This window comes from Pleuronectes platessa, chromosome 5 (assembly GCF_947347685.1).
Source record: "Pleuronectes platessa chromosome 5, fPlePla1.1, whole genome shotgun sequence".
Taxonomy (NCBI): domain Eukaryota; kingdom Metazoa; phylum Chordata; class Actinopteri; order Pleuronectiformes; family Pleuronectidae; genus Pleuronectes; species Pleuronectes platessa.
In genome coordinates, this window is record NC_070630.1 from 23,790,835 (window position 1) to 23,812,056 (window position 21,222).

At 43.4% G+C, this 21,222-nt stretch overlaps 1 protein-coding gene across 1 annotated transcript in view; it reads right to left on the reverse strand.

Annotated features, from left to right (window-relative positions):
• The window catches only part of LOC128440812 (calsyntenin-2), a 238,423-nt gene that overhangs the window by 142,824 nt on the left and 74,377 nt on the right, over positions 1–21,222 (reverse strand). Inside the window, exon 2 of the mRNA XM_053423654.1 lies at positions 6,197–6,319. Coding sequence (XP_053279629.1) covers positions 6,197–6,319 — 123 coding nt within the window. The remainder of the gene's footprint in view (positions 1–6,196; positions 6,320–21,222) is intronic.

Consider the following 21,222-nt stretch of genomic DNA (forward strand, 5'->3'; position numbering starts at 1 on the left):
TTGTTAAAATTGGCCCCTCAAACAATGTATAAAAATAGGCATCATTTTGTTGAAATATTCCAAAGAGAACAAGCTTTCGACTGTGAGAAAACGATGTATCTGCTGTGGGCTGGTTGAGTCTGGGGGAGGAGAGAGGACGTCACTCTATACCTTGAAAGCAAAGAAATCTGGCAGGTGGAAATGATTTGGGCCGAGATGAAAAAAGAATGCACGTCCACTGAAAGAGGGAAGGAAGTGAGTCCTTGTTCTCGGTCAGAATACAAGCAAAACGACTAATAAGCGAAGCAGGAGCTGGTTTGCGGTGGGAGGAAAGCCTGAACGGATAACACCCATGGATTAGAGGAATCTGACAGCGGTGGAAAGAGGATTCTTATTTTCTTTTCTGCAAAATTATTTGAATCTGTTACTTTTTAATCATGGTTTAGAGCAACAGCTTTGAAGTGGGGGATTTAGAGGGAATTGAGACGGCGGTACCTGTTGGAAAAACTGTTGCCTTATTAAAAGCAGCCCCCTGGCCCCTCCAGTTTTTCCTTTAAAACTCATTTCACGAGCTTTAAAAGGCATTAAAGGGTCTTCTATCAGAAAGCTCCTTCTTTAATTTCACATCTGTACTTTTGCAGGCCTCTGTGAAAGTGACCTGCAGTTTCCATTTATACAGTCTGACAAAGGATATGTTTATTTCTGGCTTAACATTCATCGATCACGATGGAGAATGCGAGGGAATTTAACTGTCGGACGCTGAGTTTAAACACTGTGACGGCTTAACTACAACAGGTAATGATTCACAGACCTGTGACCTAAAATTCCCTTTATCATATTAAAACAGACTGTTTGACTAACTTGTCAACAGGCATTCAAGACAATGAATCAAGAGAGACACTGACTGGATCCTCAACCTTTGTCCTCTCTACTCATGATGCACTTTCTCTCTTTTTAACACATTAATTCCAGCTCAGAGTCACACACATATTATTTCACCTTTCAAAGAAACCTTTTTCAAATCTCTCCTTCTAATAAACGCATTGCAGTGTTCATTCCTTATCACATACTACTGTACTGAGCTCACTGCTACTGTGCTAATGAGATACTTTTCATAATTAGCTTGAGATCTGTTACCCAATCAGACAGGCAGTGAGCGGCTAATTAATTAGAGAAGATTAGCCAGGGTCTATGTTTACTCATGTCTATTTACCTTGTGTTATAGCAGTGAATGATTATATGATATCGCCTGCTGTTTGGAGCAATTGGGAAGCTGTTGGATTCGCAGAAGAAAGCCAAGGTCAGAGATAATTGATTTTTAGTAATGCCTTGAGAGGTGCAGTTTTGCGATGCAGTACAATTTGAATTCAAAAACCTTGTTTGCTCAGACACCAGACAAGAGCAGGAGCAGGCTGATTCCTGCAGCCAGTCAGAGCACACACACAAAAAATGAAAAGTAAGTGCTCCCTTATTCAGAGTTGGAGAAAAGGCAAACCACATACGACACATCCGAGACAACAGAGAGGGGTTTGACATGATTTATGCAGAATGAATGTGTGTGTGTGAGTGGCAGACAGAGGTTTAGTGAACCTGTCTTACCTACCCGTACTGAAGATTGAGCAGCAAATGCGTACGCGGGTCACTGGTGAGACTTAAGCGTGGCGTTCAAACAAAAGCCGCAGGGCTTTGGGGTGCAGAGAACTTGACAGCTATACACAGGAATTGTATGTAATGACAGGAACAAATGTGTGGGTTTCTGTGTATGTGTTTTGCCGGCAACACAACAGAGGCAGTGACTGACAACCAACTAACCTGTGTCACATAGCGGTAGTCAGCAAAGCATTTGCCCATTAACCTTGCTCATCCCATCACTTGAGAAGCCATCTCAGTACAGTGGTATTCGTCTTCTATAAAAGCCACTACAGCTTGATAACCTACATTGTTTTGACTTCACAGATCAGACATTTGGGTGATACCTGTTGTACATTAGGAGGGACCTATATGATTTCATTCACACCAGTTTAGAGTCTCCACTAAACCTTACCCATGATAAGCATGTTTTTTAAACTATGGGAGTACCCAGAGAAAACCCACACAGTCACAGAGCTTGGATTTGAACCTGAAACGATCTTGCTGTAAGGCGACAACCATTCTGCCCTCAGCATTCTTTAGCTTGTCCTGATGTTTACACTCACGATGAAAAGCCTGCTGTCATATATAGAAGGACAAATTGCCTAAATGTGAAGATAATAGCACAGTCTTTTGGACAGTCTGTCGAGGGGGTGGGCATTCATGGTGTAACACCAAAAGTGATGGAAATAGTCGTGTAAAGAATAAATACAGAAGGCTCGGGAGGCAAGTTAAAACCCCCCCTTAAGCTTCTCTGCTCACCACACCAGGTCAGTGACTGTCAGACTGTTTGAACATTCAACAAGCACTTGCTACTTAGGGTTGAGGTAATTGTTCCGCTGGATGGACGTCTCACACTGAACACTGGAATTTGAGCGTTCAGAAACAGCACCATTAAACCTAATATAGGGCTCTGCTTTCGTCCATTAGTCCAGTATCCACACTCTGTAAAATGACAGGTTTGTTTCTATATACTTAAGGCCACTACCTATCATCACGCTGGGATTTTTCCAGCAAAGCTATTGGAACACTAAGGGCAATTACTGCAGTATTGTTGTACAGTAGAGACCGTTGGGTCTAGGATCAAAAGATTAATATGGGGATCGAACTGAGAATTTCGGCTTTTATTTCCTGGTATTTAGGCCTAGGCTTTTCACAACACACGTGGCCTCGGGCTAACAGCTCCCTTAGCCCAAGGCCTTCATACTGGTACAGCCCTGGCACATTCCAAAGTGGGATAACCCCAACTTTAGCCTAAGGCTGACTGGTCCTGCTCCAGAGCAGCCTTTGTCTAGAATGTGCAGGGTAATGCCCCGGAAGTGAACTAAACACAGGGCTAAGAGATACATGTGTTTCTCTTAGGTATTTTCTTTCACGTTGGTACAGACACCCCGTGGTCTCATGAGTTCATATAAGATCTCTAATTATTTTTCAGCGGATGAGTGGTCTGCATCTTGTAGTGTGGGCTCTATGTATCTTAACAGCTTTTTCAAATGGTGGATTCGGATTCCTTCGCCCTTGCCCTGAGGACGGTCAGTGCTGCTGTTTTTCTTCACAGCTCTCACAATGATCAACTTATCAGCAGCTGCCGTTGTCGTCCTTGTTCGACCTGTTCAATGTCTGGTGCTCATCACAACAGTAGTTTCTTTCCTTTTCAGGAGATACCAAATTGGTGTAATGGCGTTGCCCAGTGTTTGTGAAATGGCTCTGATAAATTTTCTCTCTTTTCTCAGCCATCAAATGACTTGTTTTCCTCCCATTTAAAGCTGTCAGGTCGTCATGCTGTTTCATCCTTTGGAACAACAAATTCAGCCTTGACAGGAGAAACAGGAGGCTAGAAGAGATTCGGTGCTAATGTCTTTAGGTACAGATCCGCTTGGCCTTACCAGTAGTTTTGAAGGGAGCGGTACATGAAACGGAAAAACTCAGTGTTGATGACTTACTTCGGCACTTGTGAACTAATTCAATCATATGTCGTGAAAGACTCGACACATATGCTTCTGACAAGATATGTTCAAACACGTGCAACTCACGAATAAAAATAGTAGGTGTACCAAGAATCTAAAGATGTGCACGACATTTTTTTATTTCTAGCCTTTGGCTGTTTGTGTCACCTACCTTTTTTGTCATTTTTGTTTCTCAGAAGAAGGCAACTGCAGTTTGTCAGGCAGAGTCATGCATTCATGCATAAAACAATACGTATATCTAAACCTGTGCTTTTCACTCTTTCTGACAAGCTGTTTGTGTGATTTTTAAGTCGTGAGCTGTTGTTACGACACAGTGGTGTCTGATGTCTTAGCCAGCTGTCAGGCTCAGCGGTGCCACATCTCCTGTTGTTCCAGACCAGTGAGTGTGGTGACGGTTGCACCCTGCTCAGCAGTCCGAGGCGATCACTCGACAAGCTTGGAGTGACGTAAAAGACGAGCACGGAAATGATGCAGCCTTATTTTTCTGCTGAATTAAACTGGACGGTGAGCTGCTTTCAGTTAAACACAGATGGAAATTGTGTGTTTTCAAATCATGCATATTAACAAATATTCAGCTTTAAAATATTCTTCGGACATTCATGTGCATAAAAAACCTTGCTAAATGTGTAGAGTTGTATCTGCTGAAGCAGGTGGTTATTTTATGAGCTAATAAATGAGTATCTGTGTATTTACTGTTCTTGCCTTCACCCATTGAGCAGCTCGAACCCAGTGAGTCAGACATCACTTGTATTTAAAACCTGGCTGGCCTAATAAATGAGGCTTAACAGCGACCTGAGCGTGGCCCTGCCACTTTGCCCCAGTCGTTTGGTGGAGGAGGGCAGGATTCGCCTCAGCTAATTACTGGACAACTGTTGCTGGCCTGAACTGTACCTGTCTGGTTGTGGAGCACTGTTTTGGAAGGGGAGAAAAGAGGCGGATTGGTGCAATGTGATTTTTCATTCTGACTGACAATCAACGCTCGTTAAACAATTATGAATCTCTATTCTGCTTGTATATGTCTTCTGATTTCTGTTTCTATTTGGACCAATCACATTTGACCAGGTAGAAAACCTTGAATGAAAAGCATCTGCTGGCTTTTGTGTGATAAAATGAACTAGTCGGATTGTAATCAGTGTATACAGATATTTGCCTTTGCCCCCAGAGGCTAATTGCCCGTCAGATAGCCAATGGGCTCCTAGATTGAAAGATGATTACTTATTATTAATGACAAGATCAAATCATTCAGTCTCAGACATTCGAAAATACCAATGCAATGTTATTTTCGATGCAGAATAAAAAGTAGGAATATAGGGTTTTCTCATCATTATACACCTGAAGTGCTTCTTTATACACACACACACACACACACACACACACACACACACACACACACACACACACACACACACACACACACACACACACACACACACACACACACCATAGCTCTCAGTTTTTTAAATCTTAGACAGGCAGATGTCAGTGTGCCTGTTTATGTGACAGGCGTCACTAAATTGTGTACATGATGCACTAAAGAGTGTGTGAGTCTGTGGGAAGTGGAGATTAGAGGAAACACGAGAGTGGCAATGAGACCGGATAGATACAGCAGGAAAAGACGACTGAGTCAGCAGGACAGAGCAGTGATGTTAATGTTGTTGTTTATTATAAAATGTGTGAAAAAATCTCTCGCAGCTACCTCACCCAGAAGAAGCAAGAAAGTGCATGTTTTCTGGCTGCTGTGTGTGTGTATGCAAGTATTCTTGTTGTGTGGCTGTCAGTCTATTGAGGGCCAGAGGACATATGCTGGTCAGCCAGCTACCCTCCTTACTGTCTCATCATTTTCTCTGTTTCTCCCTGTAGGGTGGCCATTATAGTGAGTCCCCTCAGGCCATGCCACAGCACACACAACACACACACACCCTCACACACACTATAGCAAACAATGAAAAATATTTTAGCAAGCATACACACATGCACGCACAGAAGCACAAACGCTCTTCCTCTCCATCCATCCATCGATCCAGCCCAGCTCGAGGGCCTTGGTGAGTGGGCTCCAGCCCTGTGCTGCAGCCCCATGCTAGGGCCTTGGCCACATTAGCAGCCTAGCAGGAGACTGGCTGCTTGTGCTCGCCAACAGCCTCCAGCTAACGTCCTCCCACAAGAGCTGGCACCCTTTAGATGAGCTGGAATGGTCACAAAGTGGGAAGAATCTAATCCGGTTTGACTCCTCTGCAGTGTCCTCAGCCACCATGGGCCTTATTTGTGCCACTTTCCACTCCAAATAAATGTGAAATATGAGTCCTGTGTGTCATGTGTGCTTCGTGGGAAATATTGGATTAAATGGTTGCAGCGCAGAGCAGCAACACTGTAAAAGAAAAAGCTGTGATGCAGCTGCTATGTTACATGAATCCAGTATAAGCTCCTTCGCCGTGATATCACACCACATCACATAAATGGTTTAAATCCTTCGTGTAAGTACATCCTGCAGCTATGCTTACCTGAGCGGATTAACACCTTCATAATTGTGAGCTGCCTTCACTTGGTCTAAGTTATTCTGCCTTTACCTCTGCTGCTACGTCCATGCTCTGGTTCACCACCATTAGTTTTCAGATGTACTATACCTGCATAGGGGATGGGAGCGTCTTTGTCCAGGGCCACCAGAGGAGGATCCAGCAGAACGATGTCAGTGTTTTCAGTGATCACTCCGTGGTATGATGTCTCAATCCACGGCTTGTGTTTATTCACTGTGGAGAGAGAACGCAGAGTGTGAGATGTCAGTGAAACACTTCAGCTACAACAGAGGTGTCAGTCGGGACACGCTGCAGATCCACATCTTCAATTGCAGTTCACCTTAAAAAGCCGTCCACCGGTAAACAATTTAACTTTGAAGCGAGCACACAGACAGCTACGGTGTACAGCACCAACACTGCATGGACATTTTAATCTGTTCTTGGCAAAGCTCATCCAGCCTTGGTTTCTTCAACACATTGGTAATATGCTAATCTCCCCTCCAACCTCTTTCTTTCTTTCTGTTTTCTGCTTTCAAACGTTCCCTGCAGGTTTCAAAGCACATTGCCATGCTTGATCAATGACCAGTACTGTGCTGCCAGCGGAAAACTGTATCCAAGGCCGAGTCAAAACAAAGTTCATGAGCTGAGGGCCAGATTAAGAGCTCTAATTGATTATCGGCCCCCTGGGCTGTGTGCGAAACCATGCCGACCCAACTTGCCATTTCTTTCCAATGTCACAGAGAAAAAGAAGAAGGGGAAGAACTCAGGGCCCTTTTTTTATCATAGAAAAACATTTCATTTTGTCTGCTTTTTAAAGTTCAAGTTCAAGTTGATTGACAATTACACAATGCAAGGCTGTAATTTAAGCTCCCCTGAGAACCAGTGCTTAAAGAAATCTAGAATTCCAGCACTGCGATTGTATGCCTCATCCAATCAGTGCAGTTTTTGTGTACATACTTCTAAAAACTTTCCCCCAGATATATATGAGGTCACTGTGACCTTTGACCGCTGAAACGTAATCACTTTATCTAAAAACCTTAGTCCAAGTGACAACAGTCCTGAGATACCACATTCAAGAGCCCAAAAAACACGTTCCTTAGGCCAGTGATTTTCAACCAGTGTGCCGCGGCACACTAGTGTGCCGTGAGAGATCATCAGGTGTGCCGTGGGAAATTATCTAATATCTAGTGTTGCACCGAAGATGTTTACCGACATCTGCACATCGGTAATAAACTTGACTTTCACCGATATCATTGGTATTTGTGGTTAAACCGCTGGGCACGTGCCGCGGCTGGGGGAGCAGTCGCCCCGTCGCCCTCCTCTCCACGCCTCCGTAGACCCGGCGTGAGGCACGCCTCGACGTTTTTTTTGGGGGGGGGGGGGTCCTCTTCTGCGGTACCTCACGGCGTCAGTGGTGCGGGGTGCTTTCTTTCTCTTGGACCGCGGGGCGGTGTCCGTCGCCGGTGCGGAAGGCGGGCCGTTGGAGGGGACCGGGTACGGCGGTCGGCGGCGGCGACTCTGGACGCGTGTCGGTCCCTTCTCGCGGATCACCTCAGCTATGGCGCCCGCTGGGGGAACCCTCCGTTCGCGCGGGGGGCCCCTTCCGGCGGTGCGCCTCGGCTGGCGCCTAGCAGCTGACTTAGAACTGGTGCGGACCAGGGGAATCCGACTGTTTAATTAAAACAAAGCATCGCGAAGGCCCACGGTGGGTGTTGACGCGATGTGGTTTCTGCCCAGTGCTCTGAATGTCAAAGTGAAGAAATTCAATGAAGCGCGGGTAAACGGCGGGAGTAACTATTGGCACTCAAAACAGGTCAATCTGTTTTAGACAGGGTTAAAAGGTCCTGTTTTAAATTATCCTTGTGGTATTTTGACCAAAATATGTTACAGACATTTCATTAAGACCCCAAGGAACCATATCAACTGTGATAAAATGGGTATAATATGTCTCCGTTATATAAAGTTTAGTTAAATCAAAGATTGTTTCATAAATCTGATTCAATACCTCATTAAAAGGTAAGAGTAATAAAGGGCTGAAATAATTTAAAATAGTGCTTTTTAATACATTTAGAAACTATATTACTAATTATATGTATTATATGTACTGTGTTAGGCCATAGAGTGTCATTTTGTGTCATTTTGGTTGGTGGTGTGCCCCAGGATTTTGTAAATGTAAAAAATGTGCCGCGGCTCAAAAAAGGTTGAAAATCACTGCCTTAGGCCACTGCGACCTGACCTCTTATCCCCAAACAACAAAATCTCAGTCAGTCAGTTCATCTTCGAGTCCAAGTGAATATTTCTACCAAATTTGAAGACATTCCCTAATGCTGGGTTGTCAAGAAAAACATAAACATGCCTCAAGAGGCCACAGTGACCTTGACCTTTGGCTACCAAAATGGAAGCCCAGTTCAACTGAATGGTTTTCCGAATGTGAGTGAATTCTCTTGAGGTGTTCTGAAGATATTGCATTCACAAGCTTGAAAATGTCCTTAATGAGGTCACCTTGCCCTTTGACCTTTGACCACCAAAATCTATCGGTTTATTCTTGAGTCCAAGTTTATATTAATACCAAATTTGAAGAAATTCCCCCAAGGCATGCTGGAAATATTGTGTTCATGGCCTGCGCAAAGGCACTAAAAGCACAATACACATTTAAAGGGGAATGAAGCACATGAGCAACAATTACTCTCCATTCAACGAAAGGCAGGGAAAAAAGGAGAACTATTTGTATGTGCTAATCGAGCATCCATTGTTGCAGACTACTTCAATTATTCACTGAATGCCAGTTAGAGGCTCTTGGCCTTGTTGAAGATATGTTTTTTTCCCCAAACAACCCTAACAGAGAAAAAACGAGCAGCTACATTTAATTAGATTTTCATTATTTCCATACAACCTGATGGACTGCTTTCACTCAAATGTGATCAGGTAGTACAACATGACTTCTAAAGAGTGAGTAACAAGTGACTAACATCAGCCGTACATGATGCAGATAGGGAGTAGGAGCAGTTGCCAGGGGTTACATGAAAGGATCATTCATAGAAATATGTGTATATTGATATGCTTGTGTTCAGAGGGAAAACCTGCTTTCAAATATAGCACCAACTAAATCAGTCTAATATTGTAGTGCTCAAATAAATTTACTGTCACAATATCTTGTAGGCAATATATCTTCAAGACTGACTCTCCTGCCAGCCCCCTCATGAAATGAATGTACAATGTCTGAGTGAGCTCATGAGAAAATACTGCAGGAAAATGTTGTGAGCATTTCTAACACATGACAAATGCAAAATCTAAATGAATAAACTAAAAAAATTACTCAAATATTTCAGGATAAAAGGAAGATGCACTTGGAGAACATTTGACGAGAAGCGCTGATGCCGGTGTTTATGAGCCGTGATCACAAACAGTGTGATTTCTACATTGGAGTTCATACGTATGTCATGTCTCCTTCATGCTTTACCCAGACACTACCCCTCACCTGAATTTCACAGACTTTTTCCTGTTTTTGTGGACGCGTCTGACCTGGACAATCTCCTGCTGCACCAATCACATGTGCAAACTCCAGATATTTTCTGGAGTTCATGTCTTAAAGCAGCTTAAGTTAGCAGCTAATTTTAGGATGAATAGTCAGCTAAAACTAAAGTTACACTAAAGTCAGTGTTGTTTGTCATCCTTTTTTGGAAATGCCAACCGTCAACAACAGGATATTTAATTGATAAATGCATCAAATATAGTTTGAAAGTTGAGTAACTGCCATTTTTAGTTTATATAAAAATGTAGTGGATATCAAACTGGCCAATAACTGGTATGAAAACTAGACATCCACTTAAAATACAACGGAAAGAAACACATTTAGAACATGTCCGATGGTTTTCGAGAAAAAGAAAAACAAACGATTACTCGTTTGTATAACAACAATAACAAGGTTCATATAACAACAGCAACCTACAGGAAATGTATGGCAACGCTTTAAGATATTGTGGAACAGCTCATGGACCAAACTTGATTGTTTAGTAATTATGTTTTTGAGGACTCTGGGTTGCATCAAGAAGTGAATGAGACCTGGGGGAAACACGCTGCACTCCAGAGATGCATATTCATGAGTGTCAGCCCAGAAAGCATGGCTAACGGCCCTGATACAGTCAGAGGAGATCATTTACAGGGGAAGAGAGATAGGAGCCCATTAGTCTATTAGGACGTGATAAATATGCATGAGTTTGCTGCAACAGTGAGGGGTAGAATGATGCTGGATCTCAACTTTAAATGCCAAACCATGTCATTTTGAGAATGAATGGCTTGCTGATGCTGCTGTACATGAATTTCAAGGGGAAAACATGATGTGCGTGCGTCATCCCTGCCAAAGAGAGATAAACCTGTCGAAAATGGATCTTCTGGGCGTATTTCATCGAGGATGTTGTGATGCAGACACGCAACAATTAGCCCACTGGTGCTTAATTCAGACTTGGCTGGGAAACCATCAACTCTGTCAGCAGGAAACTTGAAGTGTGCTATCATAAAGAAATAAAAGTAGAGGGAAAAAGCTAATCTGGTGCACTTACTTTGGACACGTACACAATCCCAATAAATGTGTAATACAGGGTATAACACGACCCGAGCTCAGTGCTTGACAGCTAATGAGGAAACTGGAGAATTGGAGGCACTTGTCCTCCGCTACATATTCGGTCTTGTTGCAGCTTAGGCGCCCTCTTGACCTCTAAATCCTCGACGCCTTATTGCTGCTCACCATCACTACTTAACAGTGTCAGGCTGATCTAAATGCTCTGCTCTCAGCATGAACCCCGAAACCCTTCCACTGTCAGAGGGCAACGTGATCCTGCTGCAGTGCCTCGTTACAGCGCAAAAAACAAAATGAATCTTTCTCGCGTCATGAGAAACACAACATAAAACAGATGGCGGACAACCGAACATCACAATTTATTCTGATTGTCCGGTGACCTTTATGACACCGCAAGTGAATACGATGGAGTGCATGTCTCCGTCAGCCGGCGTGGGCAAGCTACGGTGATAATGACATCGCAAACCATCGCCGGCCTCCCTGCCTGTGTGTATGTGTGTGGGATGGAATGGTTTTTTCGCCAGGAGTGATGAGGACATTAAAAGAGCATCCACCCTCGGTAATCGCTGCATTATCTCGATGGAGTGCCACCTACATGTCAACGCCAACCCCCCCCCCCCCCCCCCCCCCCCCCCCCCCCCCCCAAACCCACAGTCGCGGCTCATGCAATCACAGGTAGGAAATACATTGCTGAGGCGAGTTAATGGCATGGGGCCTGTGTACTGACAGCTAGAGACATGCTCCTGCAGAGTCATTATCACCAAGTGGATGGATATGTGCCACTCTTCTTGCAAATAATGTGGCCTATCATAGGATGAAGATGTGTGAAGAGGAGGGCGGGTGTAAGGATATGAGCCGGACCATCAGTGCCAGAGATTCCAAGGGGAAAAACTGCACGGCCACCTCAACTAAACACATCTAATGTAATAGTCGATATGAGGGAAACATGGCATCACACACACACACACACACTCAAATGTGTCTGCATCATTTCACTTGGCAGCTGGAGTCAGAGAGAAGAACTTCTCAGAGTTGCTCCTTGTGCTAAAAGTCCTTACGTCTCTGTGGTAGCAACACACACCAATGAGAAGATTTGTCCTTTTGACATTTTGATTGAACCGTGCAGTGCTCATCTACGACTCAGCCTCCAGGCCCTGCACAGCCGCTAATAGGGTGTGTGCTTAAAGTCAGCAAACACATGCACACACACGCACGCACGGAAAGACTAAAGGCCTGCACTTCACTCCGAGCGACCCCAATTTTTAAAGGCAAACACCTTCATTGGCTTCTAACAGCCCTCAGTAAATGGCATGAGATAACCCCTGTTTGTGAATGAAGGGAGGTCGACTCACCGGCCTCTTATGAGAAGTTGCGAACATGACGGGCTCGGACAAAGGGACTTTTGATATCTTAAGGACAGAGCTGAAAAACAACACACTATTTCCCCGTCATGTGTTTAACAAGCAGAGGAAATCTCCTGCAAGGCGTCTGTGGTGTTTTCTTATTTGGTCCTGAGCTAGGATTTAAATGCCATGACCTTTAGCGATGTGTGGCACTGGGGAAAAGCAGCTTGATGAATTTTGTTAACTTGCATAAAGGCAGACGAGACAAAATGATTTGACTTCAAAAAATATCTGTCAGAACGCCCGTAATCGTATTCCACACTCTAACTTTACATTTCTGTGACTCCAACTTTTACCACCATCAGCTACTCTATATTCTCTGCTCTAGCAGCTGAATTAATAAAACCTATTACACATACGTTTCAATAATGATCACTTCATTGAAATTGTGTCTCTTCACAAATGAGGCCACTGAACCATTTTTGTTCTTCAAATCAATTTAATTAGAGGGTTTGAGGGATTCAGTTATCACCTCTGTCCAGGCTAATATAATCAGCTTGTGTGACAGCAGAAAGGTGAGCGCTGGCACTCAACTGCCCTTTACCGCTCGCAGCAGGTCAGCACGACTATCTGCCGACGCCATTTCACTCTCAATTAAACCAAGAGTCGTGGATTTGACTTGAGGCTCCGAGCATGGCAGAGGCGCTGTATTGGATGATTAATCCCATACAGGCCGACGGTGGGCCAGCATAACAGTGCTGACCGGGGCCACCTCTAAACGGTTGGGGGCTGCAATCTGAACAGGTCCCAGGGGAACAAAGCTGTCGTGCCTGACTCGCAGACTCTTAATAATAGGGCAAAGCAATGTGAGTTGGAACTGCAGGATAAAAAAAATATTTCACTTTTTGCATATTTTAAGTGTTCATCATGCATCGTTCTTTTAAGAGAACTTCAATGTGGCACGACACACTAATGGCCCATATTCTGTGTTATTCGAACAGGCCTATGTCGACATACACGGTTTAACACCATCTTTTCATTGGACAATGGGGAACTTTGTGTTAATGGGACCAATTGTTTTCAATGTATGCTTCACTTGATATTTGATATTGTTCCTAGATAAAACTTTCCTGAATTATCAAAATCATTTTGATAAATTTGGTTCATAATGGACTATAAATTCTATGTACAGAGTTTTGTGTGGATCGGACTCGCAAGCCTAGGAACTCTTGAAAAGAGGATGCTTGAATCAGGGAGTGTGCACAAATTTTGAATGGGGGAATAACGGCCAGGACGCCTGTACCGTGATTGTTTAGTATCTTTAAAGGTGTAAACTGCAAAACCACTTTTACCAACTGAAAAATATTAAGGGGACTTGGAAACATAAAACATAAATATATTACGGACGCCGGCACTGCTCAAACTGGGAGCCACGCTTTGCATGCTTGGAAGCATACTTCGGGCCCTAATTAAAAAGAAATTTGTAGGATATTAAACTCTGATTGATAAGGTCAACAAAAGGGGCCGTGATGAATACATCAGCATAATGAAAAGTAAACGCAGCAGAGACAGTCCGCCATCACTGCAACCAACAGGCAATTACAAGCAGCGAGCTCATGCCAGTTCGGAGAGGCTCAGAGACGTCCATCAACGAGTCACTGCAAATTATTGAGAAACATCCCTCTGCCAGCATTGAGCTGCGTGTCTCAGCTCCCTTTTTTTTCTCTTTCCACTCAACCACGTCATCGTTGCAGTGATCCGTGTCTTCTCTGAACCTTGGAGATCTTTGAAAACTTTAATCTTCCTCACACCCGGTGCACTGGCTTCACGCTTCACAGAGTAAACTATGGCAGCCATGTGCCAGGAGAGGACTTCATCAAATATGAAAGCCTCTAAGTAGATACACATGGGTCCACGAGTTGCTAACACTGATTTGGGTTTTAGATCAGATAGATTGGATCAGATACATTGGAGCAACACATGAAGCTAATAATACTGACACTGCATATGCACTTGTGATTCACCGTTGCACTTCCAAGTACTGCAGCATCATCGAGCATGGGCTTTGTTCTCTGCTATTCACTTGACACCTAATGTATTTACTTGTTCTCCTTTCCCCACGTGTTACATTACATGACCAGAAATAACAAAGAAGTCAGGATTTTCTCTCAATCAGATAAATTGAGGGGAATTTAAAAGAACAGATTCCGATTTTTTGATTCAAGTAGAGGCAGAGTAACAGCAAAGACAGATTGCAATACAGTGGAAACAGCTCATAGTTATCATGTTTGACCCGGGCCGAATTATTAAGTGGTTGATTACTATAACTAAATTGCTTAGTTTCTGTATGATAATCCTGGAACTTGAGGGAAAGGTATCAATGTTTTTAAGATAAGGACGACAACACATTGCGAAAACGCGTATATACACATGGGCACACGGACTCCACAGCACACTTTTCTCTCTCAGCTGACGTATCGGACACATGTGTAAACTCAAGCTGAGTTGTAGGAAAAAGCCCCAAATGACCACTGTAAGCAAATTACTTGATAACCATAACCAAATAATTGTAACTGCTTTTGTAGAGGAATTATTCTGACCCAAGCTTTTTGATATATATACAGTATATATACCCGGTTGATCACTATATATGTGATGAAAGGAATGAAAACATGGCACATCAAGTCAATGGCTTTACTCACTACAGCAGAATCTTAGAAGCAGATTAGGAGTCACGCCGTCACACCAATGTTTAAAAAAGAAGAAAAGCGAAGATCAAACCGCAGCAGATGTCGAACACAAGTGGGTTCATTACTCAGTCAGCGCATACAGCCGAGAAAACGGTGTTCCTGCCAAAACATCTGGGTCACACTGGAGCCCCCCCTCCCCCCCCACAGTCCCTCTCAGACGCCGACACCCTGACCTCTGCTGTGTTTGATACAGAGCTCCATCTGCTCCTCTCTCATCTCAGAACAATGTCTGGACTCGAGACACAATGGAAATCTTACTTCTCACTTTCATGCCATTGATAAAAAAACACACACACACATACACACACCTCATGTTTTCCTTTGGGATACAATTGAAAATCTTGTCCTGGCCTGGAAAGAATTCACCTGCTGTTCCCTGTTGGACATTTAACTTGGATTTGGTTTGGGGAGACTATGAGCTGTTGGGAGGCCTGAGCAGGATCACATTGTGCTTTTTGGAATTTTTAGACTCACCATGCATAAGTGTGTGTAAGTCTGTCGACGTGTCAAACCTAAAATACAAGCCTGTGTGTGAGCATGATGTATATGTGGCCTATGGCAGGTTGTTTATGCTGGCTGTGATTCAAGGGTGTCTTGCCTGGTGTGTGTGTGACTGTGTGTGTATGTGTGTGTGTGTGTGTGTGTGTGTGTGTGTGTGTGCGTGTGTGTGTGTGTGTGTGTGAGCCCCACAGAGTCTGAGACCAAACAAAACCAAAAGCAGTGATTGCAGACACCACCGGTAATGAAAACACACAAACAGCGAAGCTTGAAGGTTTGTAGATGAGCAGTAAAAACTCACAAAAAACTCATGGTTTTGCCAAGAAGTCCTGAATGACAATAGGTTGTGTGTCCGCAGGAGTGTCTCCTGTGTGTACTGCACCTTCACCATCATGGTTACAATAACACACAAGCTTAGATGTGGAAACAAAATAGACAAACCAGTGGCGGCCTAATCATATGTCTAACAACCGTGTACAACCTGATACATTAAGGTGCACATTGAAATAATAATTGTAGCTTCATAGCTTTGGGCAAATCTTAACAAATTGCCATATCTATTGTTAGTATTGTTCGGAAGTGATTAGTTTATAAAAAAAGAAATATGACATGACGGGGTACAATCGTTTTTCAGCTCAGGCCATTGTCCCCCTGGTCCTGGACCCTGGATGCGCCCCTGGGACAAACAGACTTTATCATTCTTTATACAGCCTCACCAGACTCGATCCTTCGCCACTGTCATCATGACTCCTGCCACTAGAGGTCACCTACCAATAAAATGTAACGGGGTTGTAATAAACTGCAGGACAGACAAACTGAGGACGTGTCTTTAAAGGGAGGACAGTCTCAGTTCTTCACTCCACACAGAGAGGAGGCGAGCGCCGCCACACATATCAACGTCCAGCTTTGTTTGCACCTCGCTGAACATCGGCATTTGTTTTTGTATTGTTTTTGGCATTTCTCTCCTTTCTACCTCCGACGTTGTCCCTGCAGCGAAACGATAAAGCCCACACAAAGGTCAGGCTTTTATCATGAGTTCGTTTTCCATCCACCTCGGCTGAAGTGCACCCCTCCCCCCCGTCTGCGGAGTGAGAATACAGGAGCAGAGATGAGCCGGAGAAAGAGAGGAGAGTTGGGGGGTGGGGAGACAAGCGCTGTACAAATTGTCTGAGTTTGTGCGGCGGTGCAGTGCGACTGTGTGTGTTGCCTCTCTTGCATATGGGGGACTTATTAACCTGCAGAGATGGGGGCAATGGCTGACTGCACAGTCACTGTTCGCCCCGACGCCCACTGGCCTATGTAACAGCGAGATAAACAGAGAGGGAGACAGATACAAGAGTGTTATGTATAATGTTTCTCACAGACACACACACACACACACACACACACACAGAGAAACTAAATGCATCCATCCAAATGACCAGTAGTGGATGTATAGGATCTGAAAATGCTTTTGGTGCCATTACCGTCATGACCCCTCTTCATCAAACGGCTCACAGATGTTCCCTCAGTGTGTCATTTCAGTGTCATTAGCCTGCCGCATTCTGTATGTGCAATTTCAGATGCGGCATTTACAGCTTCCTGCTATTTCACGCACTCGCGCGCTGGGAGCACATCAAGAGATACACCTACACGGCAAAGTACAGACAGAGTTTGAAAAGCTCTAATAAAACATGAGACAGAACATGAGATGATGGAAACTGGCTTGTTTTCCTTTTGCGTACTGTTCTACGGAATGAGGGGAAATTAATTGTGACGGCTATTGTGGCATTTCCTGCGTGAGGTGCCGTATCAATCTAATTTCATTAATCACGTGTTCCATTTAGCAGCTTTCCTTCCAATCTAGTTTCATTGTAACGCTGTCAGGACTATTTGATACATCAGCTTGTCAACATTGTCGAACTTCATCCACATCTGTTGATGTTTTTTGTTTGTAATAGGTTCTGGATAAAACTCTGGCACAGGAGAATAATGTCACCATTGTTAATCCCGTCTGCCTCAGCTTTGTAATCAGGACTGTGGCGTTTTCTTTCCAGATAAACAGCCGGCAAAGATACTGTCTCCAGAAGTATTTGAAGAGCAACTTCAACCAGCCTAATACGACTGCTTGCACAAAGGTCCCACGTGGGAACACTGAATCTTTTGCCCTTTACAGTATTTAACAACCGACAGTGAGTTCCAACATCGGGTGTGGCGTTGCTCTTCAAATACCAGGATAAAGTGAGACGTCTTTTTTGTGTGAATAAGTTCCCTGTCTGATCCACCTGCATCCTGGTGTGATTTTATCAGCTGCTATGATTCGAGAGGCCTGTGACATTAACCAAGGGCAGACTAACTGGAGGGGATGTCAGAGATTACACTGATGCCCTTGTTCTATTCATTTGGAGGCAGTGAAGGTAACTGTGTGTGTGACAGCATTATGCAAATTATTTGAACGTTTGTTCTTATGTTTTCTCAGATGGTAATATGTCCTTAATTCTCTTTTGCAGAAATTGAATGGGATGTGCATTCACCCTTATCTTTGCCATAAGCTTAAAATGATGTTGTATATTCTATTCGTTCTTTGATTTTAGATTTTTCAATTGTACAATTTGCTGTCTTGGATTTTAAGTTACATTATGGAATGGTTTGTATTTGTCCTCCTTGTAAAGCACCGAACTGCCGTTTTGACTGGTGCTATACAAATCCAGTTATAATTATTATTTTCTTTTTGTTCTTATATGCAGAAAATCCTGAATATAAAAATGGTCACAGTTTGACTCTCCTGCTGATTCAAGTCACATGCACACTCTCTTGCTGTTAGGAGTATCTTGTATGCAGGTGGCCTACAGTGTGCACTGTGGGGGTGTGCTGGAGAACAAGGAACCAGTGGACCAGACGGCCTCTCAGGTCTTTTCAGTCCCTGCAGAATTTAGTTTTGGCCGGTGTCAGCGACGTCTTAGGGCCGCCGCGAAACAGGGGGTAGTAAACACATTGAGCAAATAAAAGTATCTGTGCTGTAATCCTTTTAGAATGGGGTCTTACAGAGCACACAAAGGTGCACTATGCACAGTAATCTGGTTAGAGAAATGTGCCAGTGTGTGTGTGTGTGTGATGTCAGGGAGCACTGCTACGTAGATTACACACTTAACACATAACAGCCTGACCTTGGGAACAATTTGTCCTTGTGTCTGCTTTTCTATAGATTTAACTAGCTTGATACGTTTCTTTTTCCTTTTTTCTATTGATCTTTACATTTTTTGTAACTTCCAGTCTCTTCTACATCCTCTTTCATCACTCAAATACATCCAATCAAAAGCTTTTTTTTTTTTTATCTGGTCAGTCGCCCTTTTCATCTTTCATCATGAAAACATGTGCTTTTTCTCCCACACACACAAACACACATGCACATAAACCGTTAGTTCTCCTGCACTTAGTCCCCAGCGCTGCTAAGCCTGTGTTCGTGATTCATCCTGGCAGTCCATTCAATTTTGCCTTTCTCTATCTTTCTCATATCACGCTGAAAATCAGAGGCAAGTGGGCAAGGAGATGTGATGAGAGGAAGAAGGTATCCCTACTGGGGCTCTCTCTGGCCCCATGGTGCACGCACATACAATACGCACACCCACACCCACACACAAACACACACTGCTTATCATCCTGCTGGGATGGGAGAAAAAGAGAGGCAGCCGGCAGACTAACCCTTGTAATTTCTCCTCCGTCTGCCATGCCACTTATCTCCCAAAACAAAAAGATAATTCACAAGAGAGCCGTGGATGAAGAGGAGTGAGGGGTGAGGGGGTTATAGGGGGAAATAAGTTCCAATATAATGATGGTGGGATTGGTGGACTACACCAGATGTGCTACTTTTAACAGTGGTCAGTCCGTGCATAAACGCAAGAGAGCATCGTTGGGAAAGACAGGTCACATGTCCCTTATGATTATTGAATAAGATGGACATTTTGTCATTGTCTGAGTGTGACATTTTGCAGCTGTCCACTGTTGTTGAGGCTGGTTGGTGAAAAGCAATACAGTCGATAATTGTGTGCTTTGACTGAAACCACTCAAATATCTGGACAATCAGAAATAGAGTGATGGAGGCAAATTATTTGACTCATTTGCAAGATATATTTATAGAAAATGTGTTAGATATGATGAAGAAGAGAGTTTACTGATTTTGGGTGGTGCATTAAAACAGTTGTGCTTGTACTTAGAGGTATAAGATACATCCTCAGTGGGCTAATGGTGAACGTGCTAAATATTTAAAGCAGCAGAGTTGTGGTTAAAATAAATACAAGGGAATAGTGTATGGCAGTGTGGCCTAGTGGTTAGAGTGGTGGTTCTTCAACGAGAAGGTTGCCGTTTCAAACCCCACTCTCTCCCATCTGCATGCTGAAATGTCCTTGGCAAGATACTGAATCCCTAAATGGTCCTGTGTACTAATTGTAAGTCGCTTTGGACAAAAGCGTCAGCCAAATGACATGTAATGTTTATTTGCAGTTATAAGCAGCCATGAATCCCCCCTCCTTCATGTGAGCGTATGGTATGGGACATGGCCCAAACCAAACATTTTAGGTATGTGTCAAATAAACTTTTTTCAAAAATGTCAGTAATTTTAGCTAAATGTTATCACACTCTTGTTTTTTCAAGTTAAGTTTGTTGGTAAATTTGTATTTTATTAAAAAAAAAAAAAAAAGAGAGAATGAGCTGTTCGTTCCTGTGTTAAAGGTTAAGTCCTCCTCAAGCAGCGCTACAATATACTGTCACTTTTAATGGTTTGTGTGAGTCTATGGTGCAGAGTGAAGTTAGAAATGTTGTGTTCATCCTTCCTGGTTTATCTGTATTGAATATGTTATAGTCAACATTGTGGTTCCCAGGCCCACTGGTGGAAGACATTGAGTTTTACATGACCTCCCAAGTCAGACAGCTGCCTCTAGGAGCTAGTCAAGAAGGAAAGACCCAGCAGTGAGAAGTAGTGGGCCAGGTTGAGGTTAATTACAACAATTAGAATTGAGTGGACACATCAAAAGAAAAAAGAAAAAAAAACAGACACAGACAACAAATTAAAAACTTGTCTCTAGTCAAAGATACAGACAAACAGTCACCAGGAGTTATTTTCATGGAATAGTGTGTGTGAGTGGGGGGGTCTGGAGCTGCAGTGCCTGACCATGGAGCCCTGACTGTGAACTGTGAGAGCAGAAAGGCCCGGAAGGCAGCCATGTACATGAAACGGAATGTTTCATGTACCCCCCCCCCCCCCCCCCCACCACATCTCACACACATTAACACTGATGCAGCAGCCAATCGAGCTTGGCGGTTGGATATGCCCTGGACATGTCTGACATACTAACAACTACTTTCCTGTCTGAAGAAGATTGGGGCAGGAGGAGAGATTTCACCTCCCTGAAGAACACAGAAGAATGTTGTGGGCTTTGGCCTTAACAGGGGTGGAAGAGGCTTCATGGACATCATACAGTTAAAACGTAATAACAGACGCTCACACTTCGCGCTGCAGAGGACGCGCATATTAACCCAAAAAAATTAATATTAACCATAACTTCTAACCAACGCTTTTACCTCCCACTGACCATCGTACCTCATTTTTTGTCTGTTTTTTTGTCAAGTCTGCAACCTGAGTCAAATCTATTGTATTTGGCACTTGCACAAGTGACAAAGCAATCAGGGATCCCAAAAAACAATGTTTTTGTGCATTACAATATCCTCTTAACCTCTTTTCAACCCAGCCAATGTTATAAGTGGCTCTTTTGTCAATTTCAATTATACTGAAGAGAATGAGGGCAAAGGACAGGGAAAAAAAACAAACTGTTTATTACACATGATTTCCTGAAAAGTTGCATTTTGTTGTTTTTGTCCAGGAAATTAAATCAGGTGGAAAACACATGGGGGTTTAATTGATTAATCCCAGCATCTGTTTGTTATGTACTGTAGTCACTAAGAGAATACAATACAAAACAACAATGCAAAATAAGC